The sequence below is a fragment of the Brachycentrus maculatus genome, unplaced genomic scaffold, assembly GCF_059751285.1.
Source record: "Brachycentrus maculatus isolate JH-2025_06_01 unplaced genomic scaffold, ASM5975128v1 h1tg000261l, whole genome shotgun sequence".
In the NCBI taxonomy this organism is placed as follows: domain Eukaryota; kingdom Metazoa; phylum Arthropoda; class Insecta; order Trichoptera; family Brachycentridae; genus Brachycentrus; species Brachycentrus maculatus.
This window is the reverse complement of record NW_028281012.1, coordinates 2,429,475-2,445,899: the sequence shown is the minus strand read 5'-3', so window position 1 is coordinate 2,445,899 and position 16,425 is coordinate 2,429,475. Positions and strand designations below refer to the sequence as shown.

General features: G+C 29.4%; 1 protein-coding gene across 3 annotated transcripts in view; it reads left to right on the top strand.

The window, feature by feature from the left end:
- Positions 1 to 468: 468 nt before the first annotated feature.
- The window catches only part of trol (terribly reduced optic lobes), a 278,511-nt gene continuing 262,554 nt past the window's right edge, over positions 469 to 16,425 (top strand). For all 3 annotated transcript variants that reach the window (XM_088266065.1, XM_088266064.1, XM_088266063.1), the window contains exon 1: positions 469 to 648. In XM_088266065.1, the coding sequence (XP_088122191.1) occupies positions 598 to 648 (51 nt within the window). In that variant the 5' untranslated portion in view covers positions 469 to 597. The remainder of the gene's footprint in view (positions 649 to 16,425) is intronic.

The window sequence follows — 16,425 nt, the reverse complement described above, 5'->3', positions numbered from 1 at the left end:
ATTATCTCCATCTTTTAAAGGTCAAGGTAATGGAGTTATAGCAAACTGAAATTCATTTGTAGATTCATTAAAATGATTTAATGTGTAATTTACTTGAAATTAACTAAATGTATTCTACAGATATCATATATACACATATTATAAGTGTACATTGAATATGAAGTAGTACTGTAGTAGTAGTAAGCGCGCGTATTACAAGTGTGAACTTTTTATGTATTTGGAAAAATACAAGATTTTTTCCTTGTTACTACACTGAGCTTTTATATGCTTAAGTAAAAAGCCTTTTTGGTATCTGTTTATAATCCCGTCGAATGTTTCGACCACTGAAAATAGTGAGAATCTAGTTTACGGGCCGGAGCGCTACTTTACCGACGCGCGCGGGGTCTCGCTTGGGCTCGTATCGCGCAGATGGCGGGAGGCTGTATGCGCGGGGGGGAGTACCTGTACCCGCGCTTCATTCGAAAACTTCCGAAAAGTTCCGCCGTAGACCATCCACTCTTCCTGGTACCTTGGTACTGGTTAGTTGGTTAGTGCGTTGCGCGATTTCGTCCGGGCAGCTTGTGCCGACGGATACAGACGCATCTTCCTTCCTTCATCATGACGGGAGCTGCGCTTTTGATGCTACTCATTTTATCGGCTGCCACGACCGTGAGTATTTTTGTTTTCAAATAAAAAAAGTGTTTTTCTTTAAGTGACAAAATTTTAGGATTTTTTAGTACGGCCGCGACCAGCCGAAACATTGTTTAAACAAACTGACAAATATTTACGACTTGATATCAAATTAATATAGCTTTATAAATATAATTCTGGCTTTAAAAATATATTTTTAGTAACTCTTATATGTTTTCGTTATTTCAGCCTCTGATATTCATTCAATAAAAAAATAAATGTGCAAAACAATGTATTAAATAAATTTATTTTTAAAATACGACTTTACCATTTGAAAAATACAACATTTTAACATAAGAACAGGATAAAAATGCATTTACGTAAAGTGCTGAATTTATTTGTAACCATAATAAATGAAAATTTAAAGGAACCCAAAAATGTTAGATATTTATTATTTTAATATTCCTGACATTCAATAAACATTATTATGTTCATTAAAAATGTTTTAAGTATTTTTAAAGACGTATATAAATAATTTCAAATACCAAAATTTTTAATATTTAAACGACGAAAACGTATTACAGGTTTTTATATTTTAAATAAGCACATTTAAAAAAATATATATTATCGATACATAAATTAATGTTATAATATTTAAATATATTTTATTTAAAAATTTACTATTAAATATTTATTTTAAATAATTTTGATCATATATATATTTATAATTTTAAAAAAAATCCCAACTATACCAGTGTCCTTAAAATTAAAAGAGGAAGAGAATCAACAATAAATTCTCTAATACTGGCCTCTACATTTTTCTATATTTTACCAATCAGGACATTATTTCAAAAGCCTTCACCGTGGATATTTTCTAAAATCTAATAATATTATCTTACCTCGCCTTTGGCAACCTTTCATACTGTATGCTCATGCGGGAAGTTAAGCAGATTACTGCTGGGCAAAATTTGACGACAGGTCATCGAATTTGTGATATGGTCTACATACAATGCAGAGTGTGTGGGGCCGAAATAATGTTCGCTCGTTTATCGGACATCACGTTATTTCCTATGACAATGGTTGTATACATTTAAGACCATACTGGTCGACAGATTGGTTGAGGGACGTTCATATCCATCCTAAATAAATAAAGATCCTCACAATATTCTGAGTGTGTCCAATTCTTTGTCCACAAATATAGATTTGTCCACTTAGGAGTTATTTATGTTGATATCTCAACATGTATGTTGAATAGGGAAGTCAGGGTATTTACAGGGATTACTGTAATAGGATGGTTCAAGTTATCACTTTATGCAAGTGAACTAGCATGTTAAAGAAGCTGTAAATTGAAGCATAAACACCACTTCCGATATTTGAGTAGTATGGTTGTGATTAATGAGTAGAATGGTGAAAACTATACTTGTTTAAAGTGATCACCTTAACCAGCCTACGACAGGTCGTAAACCCAGATTCCATATATTTTTTTAGTAGATATCATTATAAATAATAAAGATCTATAATTTTGCATTTGTTCACTGTTTTATTTGATTGTCAGTACTCGAATTAATTTATTTCAAGCCAATCACATTTACAATATTATAGATAAACATGCTCCTAAGTTTCTACGACTAGGAACCCACATATGTTATAAGAAAGATGTCGGTGAATGATCATATTAATTAAATTTTTAAATCGGATTCTGTATTTGGGATTTTCAAGATATTTATAAATAAATATATATATATATATATATATATATATATATATATATATATATATATATATATATATATATATATATATATATATATATATATATATATATATATATATATATATATATATATATATATATATATATATATATATATAAATATATATATATATATAAATATATGTATGTAAAAATTAATGATTAGGTACTTTATATTTTGACAAGTTTTTTTTATTATTATTGTGTGTAGTATCAAGAACACCCAATTAATATTTTATACTAATACATAAAAATTACATTTTTTCCAATTACATGTTATCTGCACGTTTGGTGACATAAGTTGACTCTTGATAAAGTGTTTTAAGTTTATCGTTTTTGTTTTGGCGGATAGTATTTTTTTTTACCATTTAATTAGTTCAGAAATAATGTATATTGCCAGAAAAATATTTTCAGATAACAAGGCACTGGATAATAATTCACGGACTTAAATATTCCTGCTTATGTAATGTACGATTTGTATGGGATATTTGTTGCTAGCGTAAGGTTCACTTAAATGTTTGCGATAGTAACGGGTCATTTTGCATGACAAAGTGATATGAATAAATTGACCTATTTTTGGCGTATTAATAAAATTATAAAGAAAATTTCTGATAAGCCAGCCTCTCGTTAAAAATTTGGGCATGAAGGAAATAATTTAACTAAACAAATTATTGTACTCTTTGTCACTAGGATATTATAAAAATATACAGTTTTGCGCAATAATAAAATAACGAATATGGATTAAAGTATTTTACCGATTTGCGATGTATGGCTGAACCTAAAAGTAGGCACTTAAAATGATTGATTCATTTCAATAGTTTTTATTAAAAGTATTACAAGGAACTGTATTTCACAATTTTTGTGTACAATTTTCATGGGATAAAACAATAAGCTTTTATGATGCTTCGAAGTTTAAAAAAATTATAACTTTGTCTTTAAATTGACTAATTACTTGGCAATGTTATATCTACCACTTATTCCCTTTTGCGTTCGTATATTAAATGTATATTCTTTCAAAGCATTTTCAATTGAATTATAAGAAAATTTTTAATGTACCCACAGGAGGAGAAATAAATATATAACTAAAAAAACCTAAATAATAACTAAAAAATCTATCAACGAAATAAATAAATATGTGATGATTATTGACTAACTAAAGTAACTAATATTATTTTAGAATTTCAGCTAGGATCTGTTTTATTTACCTATATTATTTAAGCGTACATTTGCTTTTTAAGACTCACCTTTATTTATGACCTTTTTATGTTTTGATAAATAATAATTAAACGAGTCTTACTCTTTTCGCTGTATATTAGTAAATATAAGACGAACAAATTGAATATAAAATATAGATTGCTTTCGAGCTTCAGATGAAAATAACGGTAATAGTGAAATAATCGTTTAAAAAAAAAAACAACCCAAAAATATACTCTTTTATAAAATATGTGGAAACTCAGATACTGTGAGCGATAATATTAACAATAAATATGAATTTTATTAATTGATTCGGTAGTCACTTTGTGGTAGTATATATCCATTTTTAATTAAAATTTTACTTGGTAAATACCACTATTTCTTAAAATCTATCGTGGCACGTGTTTCAATTCATTCGTCATCAATTTCCATGGGGTTTGAAAATGATGTGTAGTGCATCAAAACACGTGTCACAATTGATTTAAAAAAAATGTGGTACATACCAAGTAAAACTTAATATGAAAATGATTAATTGTAGAGTTAAAAAACATAATTATTTTAGCTTCTTTGCATGATTGTAAAATTTCAAGGTAATTAATCACTTATTATTTTGATAATAATTAAGAGAGGTTAAGAGGGTATTTAAGAATTATTTCTTTAATGATTTTCTACACGTGTTCTTGCGTGTTCTATCAGTGTTATAACATAATGATGACAGCATACATCTTAATCTCCAATATATAAATAATGCTGTAAAGCAGTCATATATCTTCCTTGCAATTAAAACAAGGCTGATACATTTTAGAAGAAATTTTTGTTTAATCACGAAGGCCGTGAATCTTTTGAAGATGAGAATCGAATTTAGAGCTGTCGATTATAAAACATCACGCCTCCCAGCAAATTCGATTTTTATAGTTCCTTTGTGTTCAGAAATAAACTAGCACGCTAATTTGAAAACAAAACAAAAAACTAAGCCGTGCGGTTTATTTGAACTCGTTTAGCATTTCGTGCCGAATTTTATCGGTTTTCTCTCAACGGAAAACATATGTCTATTAGCAAATTATTAAAATTATCTTGTTATATGTAAAACCCATTCCGCTTAAACTAGATACATAAAAGTGCGGTGTAATGATTGTTTAAAATTACTGATATATGTGAAGGAATGGAACCGGTATATTTCTACATAACAAAAGTTTTAACTAACGTACGATTAGAAAAATTATCTTTTCGACAAATCCCACTTTTCGATTAGAAAAAGAAGTTTGTAAATTTTCAATTTTGTAAAAAAAAATCACCCAATAGCTCATCATAATCTTTATCTTTTTTCCCCGATAGTTTTTAGTATTTACATATACAATATTCATCCCATATTTTTTATTAAAAAAAAAACTTATCATAATACGAAATCCATCACTTTTGGTTTTAAATTAAATTAAATTTTAATTGATTGTTTCTCGGTTACTTTATTGTGTAAAATAAGAGATTAAGAAGAATATATTATTTAATGTCTGCAATATTTTCAGGAAAAAATATAAATGAGATATGTATCTAGAGAACATTACTATGCAGATAGTTTACCTTATAAATTATTTAAAACGTTCCACTGGGGGGTTATAATTTTCTTTTTTACATTGTCATCAATCCATTGATTGCCATATAAATATTATTATCATCATATTAGAATGGTTAAAGTATAAAAAGTATAAAAGGAAATCATGGGCATGATTGAACATCTCTTTATATCAACTTATTTATAGACCTTGTATACTTATATTCTATATTAAGTATAAAAAACGATCACTTGCGAGTTAAAGGCGACATCTAGCGAGATTCTTGTGAAGTAAATAGAGCCTAAAGTTTATAGAATAGAATGAGAGAAAAGGGCTGTAAATACGTGCGTTTACCTCAAATCCGTGTCTGATTGATATAATAAAATTAAATATCGATCCGACAGAAATCAATAAAAAATCATCATCATCGAAACGACCGAAATCAACAACAAAAAATCATTAACCTAATTATGCACTAATTGCTTATGCGATACATTCCTAATTTTTACATGTGCCAAATAAAAAAGAACCTGGAAATAGGAACTCAACACTGGATGTTTTTATTTATATTTTTTATTTTATTGGTTAATTGGAAAACCAACAGAATATTTAACAAAAATAAAATATTATTATAAAATAAAATAAATAATATTCCAATCACAGGTTTTCACTTAAGCAAAATTAAAATTAAAATAAACTGTCATGTACATAAAAGTATAACTATATAATTAACTTACATTACATGTTTTTATAAAATAATAGAAATTTTCTTTAACAAATAGTCAAATAGACGTCAAAAATATTTCTCTTAAACGTATTTAAAGAAACATCATGGATGTCTAAAAATCTTAATATAAATATGTATATAAATCTATACATTAAGCATTATATTGCACATTTCGCAGGCTTGATTTAAAAATGAATTTTGGTAGGACTTTGTGTGCATTTTAGGGATTAAATTTTTTTTGGTTCGGGCTCCCGGGACTCTAAAATTAATGAGTCATAAAAGCTCTGGGCAATCTACATAATTATTTAATATTTTATACAGGAAAATAAGGTCAGCAGTGTTCTTACGTGTTACGAGCTTGGGTAAATTCATAGATTCATTGCTTGGAACCATCCGTCTAAAATTACAATATGTAATTAATTTTGATTGTATAGATTCTATTCGATTAATATATTTTTTGTATTGGGGCTTCCAGACGGGAGATGCAAATTCTAACGGATGTTTTGTAGAATGTAAGAATGTTTAAGATTTCTCTTCTAAACGTTTTAAAATTGTGAGGCTCATCATATAGAATGATTGGAATGAAACGTCCGTAAATTGAATTACGAGTATAACTTTCAGTTATATTTTGAGATCATATTTAAGATTTTATTTGAGATTTAATTAACGGGTCGGAGTAGGGACCAATGCCCGAGGATCGGTCATTTCGTGATAATTTATTATGGAATGCACAGGAATATGGAAATACGAATTAAACGTAAATTCGTTTGCGAAATTCATACGACTATTGCCACAACTAGTCTGAGGCACATATGTACATATATGTAACTATTGTAATTCAACTACTAAATTAAATGGATTTTTTTGAGATATTGAAAAAAAAGTTTTATTCCTTACTCTATACACGCAAATGCTACAAGAGCTGCTAGGGAAAACACTAGATCGTAAATTATACTGTAAGATATTGTATATCCTATATTTCAATTCCGAGTCATATTATGAACTATGAAATGTTTAAACAAATATTTTATTTAAATTATTTAAGAAATAATAATCTTCTATCTTTTCCCCATATATATGTATTATATTTTATATCGCATAATATAAAGGTATATAATACAAAACACATGGGCATTTTTGGACTGGTGTGAAAAGTGCGCTGATGTCCCCAAAAATCTGCGCATGCGTTAGCACGCCCCTACCTGTTGCCGGTCCACACACAGATTAACTGCTTACTTTTAGAATGTATGTGTTACGGGTAATGCTAGAATACGGAGTAAACCTGGGTTTATCCAGGATGATTTAGCATTACCCAATTCTGTTGGGTAAACTTCGAAAACTGAAAAAAATATAATTGAATTCGCAGTGTACCCGTGTGCACCAGGTCTACCCGATGATGGTTGGATAATGTTAGAAAAATCAAATTATTTACATCATAAAGTTTTATGTCAATAATTTAGACGACAAAATTTTAAAATTCTTAATGAAATGTGAGTAATAAACAGTGTCACGTGTTCAAAAATGACGAAACACTTAACATTACCCTACCAGTGTAGGGTAGACTGAGGGCGTTTAGCCGCTTGTGCGCTACACGGAATTTTACCGTCCGGCAGTCCGGTTTTGAAAAATGAAAGCGACTATGACAGTTTAGCGTGATCGAATTTACGGGCAACGTTCACGCACCGATCAAGAGCACAGATCTGAAGAAAGATGGACAAAAGTACAAGCCAATCCTAGCCGATAATTCGTTTTATATGCTAACTGAGTGCCGGACGGTAAAATTCCGTCTAATTCAGTGTAGTGCACAAACGCCCTTTGTGCACTACACGGAATTTTACCGTCCGACACTTCAGTTAGCGTGATAAAACGATGGTTGTCTTGGATTGGATTGTGCTTTTGTCTTTATTTCATCGTATCGGTGTGCTCGATCAGTGAGTGATCACGCTGCGCGTGAATTCGATCACGCTAGACTGTCATGGTCGCTTTTATTTTTCAAAACCGGACGGCTGGACGGTAAAATTCCGAGTAGTGCACAAGGCCCTTTAGGTATACATGGGTAAACTGCAAATTCAAAATTCTTTTTTCAGTTTTCGTTTTAGTTCTGTAATGTACAGAATAGGATTGGGTAATGCTAAGTTAACCCGGATAAAGTTAGATTTATCTTTTCTTATATCATTACTTGTAATATATATGTATATTACGTACATTGTTGTGTAATTTATTTATTTCATTTTGTTTTTGAGACATGAACATACAAACTTCTATATTTGTAAAATACTAACACAATTCCTTCTTTAAAAGTATAATTAAGCACAGTTCGGTGATATTTCAATACAAACTAATTAAAAAACAGACTGTTTTACGACAGTGTAAAATGTGTATGTATATATTTTTATATCACATTTGGCTACACGTTAAAGAGTCATGTGCACATCAAAAATGCACTTTAAAATGACGTTGAAAATCACGTTTAAAATAGGGGTGAGAAAACTAAATAAGATTTAACTTTGACTCCGACCAAATTTTAATCATAGCTGTTTTCGTGTCGTCGGTTTTGTCGATTTAAAAAAAGTTACACTTGATAATATCGTCTTTGAAAAAACATATAAATATATATATATATATATATATATATATATATATATATATATATATATATATATATATATATATATATATATATATATATATATATATATATATATATATATATATATATATATATATATATATATATATGTATTTTTAAAAAAATGTTTGGGTCGTTGCGTTGTTTGATGCGGCAGTGGAATCCTGATTGGTGCGCCAACTATCCGGCCTATATAACATCTTGTCTGTCCAAACTACGTACACAGTACACTCCTTGCCGGAAATACCGTGATATTGCACGAACGCATTCACTTGTCGGTACAGGAAGGCTCGGAGTAAAATAGTGATAAGCATTAGGTGTCAGGTTGAATACCACCCCATACGATGGAAATGCATTTTTTGCACTTTTTCACTTATACAACAAAGTTTATGTTGCTCTTACAGGAATCAGGATTCAGGTTCGATGATGAGACACGAATATTTTGCGCGAACAGGATAGAGATGGACATTAAGTTCGAAAGCATTTCAATCACCCGATTTCCCGTTAACTTCTTTCCCATAATATATTTTTTAACGATCCTCGAAATTCAATCAAATAATTTTTTTGTGTTTCTTAATTTTTGCGAAATATGTCACGAGTTTACGTCAGACGACAGATAAGTAGGAAGAAGGTCACGTTAGATAAGAATTATACTATGTACATTACATATACCATATATAGCTAGTACATGATGCTATGTACTACGGAAAGGGTTAATCGTACTGCAGTACCAGAATAAATCGAGAGAAAATCTTCTTGATGTTATTCCGTATATTTTCTTCACTGACCCAAATATGAAAACAAGGATTGTGTTGAGCTTTTGACAAATAATTTTGTAACAGTATCGTAATAACATAAATGTTTTTTTTTCTCATTCTGGATCTCTTTAATTTTAAAACATAACGGACAACAGTAAAAAGTATATATTACGTTTGTACAATCACTGTGCTCTATATTTTCGTGATTTATTCATACTGGTATCACGCTGTTATATTTATTTTAAGAAAGTAAAACGATATATTTTCATTTGATTTTGAATAATTATATGATAAAAATTAAGCAAAAGACAAATGAAAATAACAGGATGAACTTTTTTTTCACTTTTTGTTTGAAAATTTCGTTTCATAAATACTGCCATGAGTTAAAAAAAAACATTTCTCTAATATTTATATAACTACAAATTTTTTAATGATAATAATAATTTTAATGTCGGATGATTTATATAGAACCATTTTCGAAAAATACTATCGCAGGGCTCTTTGTTGTAATGAATTTGGGGAAAAAATGTGAAAATGATTCAGCAAACAAATCTGTTTTAGTTTTTTTCTGAAGAACGTATCACTCTTACTTTTGCTGCTGTTGCTGATCGAAACGTGATACATCTATCAACCTAATTTGGAATGCACATCTCTTTTAAATACTCTGGAATCTTAAAATGTATTGATTTATGCATAAGCGGAGAGATTTTTTATTTTTTTATATTTTTTTTATTATTAGATTAAAACCAATATTTTTAGCTTTTCCACTTTTTTATTTGACCAGCGACCGGGTTTCGTCGTTACCGACATCACCAGTCTGATGATGTCGGTAACGACGAAACCCGGTCGCTGGTCAAATAAAAAAGTGGAAAATCTAATAATAAATTAAAAATGCAATTCCATCACGAAGTGTCAGTGGATAATATAAATCTATTAATAAGCGGAGAGAGTTTTTATTTTAACTAAAAACCAGTGAAGTAGTGGAGTGAGGTGGCTGAATTTAGAAATTCCAAAAATATGTATTGCTGCACCAATTGCAGTCTATTCATTTTATTGTTTGGTGGAGCAGTATACTCGTATATGTTCATGTACTGTTAATAATCGACTCTAGATACTTGAATGCATTTATCGATTGACGGGTAGTATCGACTGACAAATTCTTGCGAATTTGCTGATTTAAGTCAAAGAGAGAATAGAATTTAAAAACACGCACGGCATGCACCAGATTGATGGAGCGTAATCATTATTAATATTTATACGAATGCATTCACCAAATATGAAATGTCAGTCCATTAAAAGAGTATAATGGTCAATATGAAATGTCAGTCAATTAAAAGTGTATTAAAGGAATGGAATTGGATTACCTAAGAAAACTTAAAAAAAGCTTTTCATACGGTGAATTTTTCATATTTGCCGTACGTAACTTTGTCTAATTCTAAGCTAAATTTTTGTGATCTCATTCATTATCTACGTGATGGTTAAATTACAAGATAACTTCAAGCGGAAGGAGTGGGCAATGACTTTATCCAAATATTCCTCATATTTACACATTCGTCTAGTCTCTAGTCCATCTTAACACCAAGAAATGAAAAAATACATAACACTTTGACGATTATCTCACACCAGTGTAGCTTTATTTTAATATGGATTAAAAGCTACCCTATTATGGTAATATTTATTATAGTAGGTACATATTTCATTGTGATAAAATTGATTCGCTGAATTTATTTAATATGTTCTAAGACTCAATTCAAAGAAGCATTATTAAATAAGAAGTAACATTTTGAGTGTGTCCAAATACTTGTTCACAAAATCTGGATTATCTCCAATTACAGGGGTTATTTTCATATTATTTTGTAACATCTCATCAAAGATGAAGAAGAATATGGAAGTCTGGGTATTTACGGGGCTGACGACCATCATAGGCTGATTTAAGTGATCACTTTACACACGTGTAACATTCACCAATTCTACCCATTATTGACAACCACACTACTCAAATTCTTGGAAGTTCTATATATATATATGAACCAATTTAGAAACCTTGTTCTTGAATCACTAGAACTTTACTAGAGACACCAATTTTAAAGTATACTAAATTCTATTTTATTAATAAAAAAAAAACATTTAAAAATATATTTGCGACAGTGGATCATTATCAAACGGAAGGAATATCTAATTTAACATACTCAACCTATGAAGGATTGTATTAGACTCGTTTTGTGTTTATAACAGCCGATATAATTAACATTTTCAATCATCATTTTCTTTTGGAAAATTGCCTTCGAAAAAACGTTATTTTCGTAAGTTGACAATGAATGACGTCACAGAAACAATGGAGTTATTTTAATGTTTTTGTCATTGCTAAATTAATGGCGGCTCTATTTGTTGATGTCTATGGTCCACCATCCCACCCTCACCCCCCCTCATGGTAGTGTAGTTGTAAACAAACAATCGACACTACTACTATTACAGCTCTATAAACCATAGACAATAAACCATATGACATCATAAATTTAAAAAAAAATTATGACGTATGCGAACGCACGTTTTTCGTTTTATTCAAATATCTTAAGTTTAAACCTTAATATCTCCCTTAGTTCTCTACAGATTTCAATAAGAATATTATCGATAGTCTTGTGATTTTTCATATAAATTAATTAACCAATAAACCAACATCGTGACAAAAATCAATTTTTTCGCCTTGTAATGGCATTTTCAAGTATCGTAGTAGTACTGTACTATACAGTTGTTTGAAAATGACATAATTAAAACCAGTGTTTGATTTTAATATTTAATAAACAAATGATAATGGAGTTCTACGAATTATACGCCAAATCTATAAATATAATATATCTTATTAAGTTTGTATAACACTTCACGCTGCTGCATTATTCAGCTTCCCGCTTTCACGGAAAACTTTTCTTACTAATTAGCGAAATGAAGCGTACAACTTGTGTTCGTGATACCCTTAAATGTGCCATGTATCAAATAAATAAATGTTTAACTTTAATTACTTTAGGTAAGCTTCATTTGAAATCATACTTCAACAACTGCATAGTTTAAAGTTGAGATAAAAATAACTTTTTAATGATAATACTAATTAAGGAATTATTATTATTATATTAGTATTATATTATATTATTTCATTAATATATTTCAATTAATGATTTATATGACACGGGCAGAAGACGAAATAGAGCCTTAAAATAGGATTTCAACCCCTAGCCTTAAAGAGCAAACCTGTATTGTACACCTAGCGTAGAAGACACGGTTTTTATGCATGCATTATATATTATATATTTATATGTTCTATACCTATACGGTAAATAGGCATCCTAGTATCTATATTATTTATTGATTCGGCATTAACTTTGTGGAATGACATGATGATTATTTTTTAAAAATTAAACACTGAATATACCACTTTAATGAGTTTTATTTATATTAACGACTAGTTTCAAAAACTTACAGATGATTTCATCTTCTGATACAAATTAAAACTACCATTTTTAATTTGTACAAGAAGATGAAAACATCTATAAGATTTCGAAAGTAGTCGTTTATATAAATAAAACTCATTAAAGTGGTATATTCAAGTGTTTAATTTTAAAAAATTAATCCTAATATCTTGTTAAAAATTCACCTTTAAAATATGTATTTGATGAAATTTCTTTAATACCATCACATCAATTATAACTTTTTTTAAATTATCGTCATGTCTTCATGGGGTTATGTACTTATTTGATAAAATTGAGATAGGTGGACACAAAAAAAGAGATTATTGAGGCAAAAAAATATTGCTGACCTAAATAAAGTAAACTAGATTGATAGCAGTTTTGTGTCATGTTTTACATAACGTCAAAATATAAAATAATATACTTTAAACATTTTCATTGGTATTTTATCATATAAATGTATCATTTAAATGGGAATATGGAACACTTAGTATTTATGGGGTTGCGACCTTTCACTAAGTGGATTAAGTGATCACTTTATACGTTATGTAACATTCACCATTATTCATATAATATTCTATCACTTACTTTCAAATCTCATGCTTTTATTATTATTGTCAATAAAGCCTGGCGTGTGCGGGGTGCAGGGAAGTAAATGCACTTTACTTTTTGGAGAAGGGCGTAGTCGCGTTGACGAATGTTTAGTTATCTAGGGTTAATACAATGTACTGTAGAATGCGCCATATAAGAAAGATATTATTTTACATCGAAGCCTTCTTCAATGTAAAATATACTCTTTGCTTTATATATTACAACTATCTGTTGGAGCATATTATACGAAATTTTCAGAATAATACAGGTTCATCTTACATATTAGAGCGCGTCGGCGCATTCTAAATGCGTAATAAAAATATTACGTACGTGAAAAATTTAGTTGGAAAAGATAATTCGCAACAGTGTCATATCTAATATTAGACTTAAGGAACAATGAACACATATGCAATAAAACCTGACCATGAATATTCTTTATGTGATCCAGTTTGCGGTTGAATTCTAAACGAGGCTAAACACAATACCGAAAAAATAAACAAAAAGTTATGGTGTTTAAGTAATTGGTGCAGTAAATACCACTAATTCTTAAAATCTACTGTGACACGTGTTTCGATGCACTCCGCATCATTTTCAAACACCGTATGATGCAGAAATGATGCGGAATGCATCGAAACACGTGTCACATGGATTTTAAGAAATAGTGGTATTTACTAAGTAAAACATTAATTTAAAATGGATAGATTTTACCACAAAGTGACTGCCGAATCAGTTAATGAAATGATTGAAGCAGCTTGAAATATTTAGAGAAATATTTTCACAAATTGTTTACACTCAAATATATTTTTTGGCACATGTTTCGCTTCTTTTAATATAAGCGCAAGCTTTAGCGGTGTGAAATATTAATACATATTATGTTCGTTAAAAAAAATATACTTACGTACGTAAAAAAAAGCACATAATCTCAATTGCTGAATCCTGAGATTTTTAAAACTTTCGTTATCATATCACAAAAAGGTTTTATCGATGATAAAACACGTCGACAATAGACGCCTGGTAAAGCAAAACATCCTAATTTAAGGAAAATTTTTCATGTTTGAAAGCGAGAATATTACGGGGATGGCCCAGAGAATAGAATGGAAGGAGTATACGTATTAATTATTTATTCTAATTCTCAATCATTTTTCCATTTAAAAAAATAATTCCTTCTTGCCTGACTTTGAAATGAGGCCGGGGCAGAAGGTAAAAATACCCTTCCCGTCCTTAAGCATAAATCAACCGAACGGGTAGAAATACCTTTCCTGTCCTTATTAGTGTCTTAAGAAATAAATTTAATTATTTAGCCAGTAAACTAAAAAGAATAGGGAATAAGATGTATTAAATGTGAGAGATAGACAGACAGAGACTTATAAAGATTTATAAAGTGAGGCTTATAGATTTTTTTAAATCATTATAATATTTAACATATACTTACGTTTAAATATGTAAGAGTATTTTTTTATATATTTTTTTTATATTTATGTTATATTTTTAACTATTACTGCCATTGCTTATAGTTATTTACAATTAAAGTGGTTTATAAGTTTTTTTACATGCAAGTATTAGTTGTTGTTGTTATTTGTTAGTAGCTGATTTTTTATTTGAAAAAAAAATGATAAAAAAGTCATCATATATTTTTTTAAACAAAAAAGTTTAATCATTAAATTAAATAGGTGTTTCGCGCAGATCATTTGCATTCACTCGAGTTGCAAAGAAATATTGTTAGGTAACAAGTTATCTAGGTAGATAATGAACAGAAACTGGTCATTAAATTTAGAGTGTGGAATATCAACACTTGAAGTCATTAAGCATACAGTGTCTGGATACATGACATTATGTAGTTAATAGTTACGTATATGAAAAAATGCGTGTACGCACACATATTACAATTCTTATCTCTCTCAGTCAAATAAAACTAACAACGTGGATTTACTCGTAGTTCCGATAAAGAAATTGGTTTGGAATGTGTTAGAAACTTGTGTTCCTTTATATTACTGGACTTTTCGACTAACACAAATGCATGCAACCGACAGTTATGTTTTGATGTATTCGCTGAGTGACATCAGAAGGACCCAGGAAAAATAGTTTTTTTTTCTATAATTTGATGAATTCAATATATAATTTTTTTCTACGATTTCATTTACAAATATTACGTTTCTCATACACTCAGAACTGTGAAATCGATGTATGATGTATATTATTAGTCTAATCAACAAACAAGGACATGTATGATAGCAAAGTAAGCTAATGTAAGTAATACGCAAACATTCTTGCTATCGACGTGAAGGTAGTATGGAAATATGTATGTAATACAACAATTCATTTTATTAATGATTTCATTACTTTTTAATTCAATTTTTATGATGTCACAAATAACGTAATCGAGACCGGAAAACATTTTTTTCTTAATGAAAGGGGTGTTCACAAAACCAATGACGCGGGTGTGGTCGAGGTTGCTGCAATGGCATTTCCGTTAATATTATTATAAAAAATCATAAAAAACATGACATCTGAATGTATTATATTATCTCAGTCATACCGTTACTCATTGTCCGGAATACTTAGCGAGCATAATATTTTGGTGTGTCCAAATTTTTGTTCTCAAATTCTGTGATTTCTTAACTTAGGGGTTATTTATATCAATTTTTTATTGATATCTCAACATGGTCATCGGTTGGTTTCACTCTACCTACTGTTTAACATTCATCATTATGCCTATAATTGACAACCACAAGTGAATATTACCCAATTTATAAATTGTTCATTTAAACCAGCTAGTGACGGGTGGTAAGCCCTGTTATGCATAGACTTTCATATTCGTCATCTTCGTCGTGATACTCATAAAAAAATGTTTTCTATACTTGTCGAAATGACCTTAGGAGCTTTACATGGCACAAACCCCCAATTTAGAATAAGATATATTTAATATTGATAATTTTTCTTTTAGATGGGATTTGGATTACTTTTATTAACTATAGTAGTAGGTAAGACATACATATTTAATACCCTTAATTAAATTATTTATAGATTTGCCGTTCAATTTGTAGAACTCCGTTTTAAATTTATATATAAAATGTTAAAATCAAACACTGATTTTTCGAGTCTACTAAATTATATTTTATTGTTAAAAACAAATATAAATTTTATTTGTCAGAATAG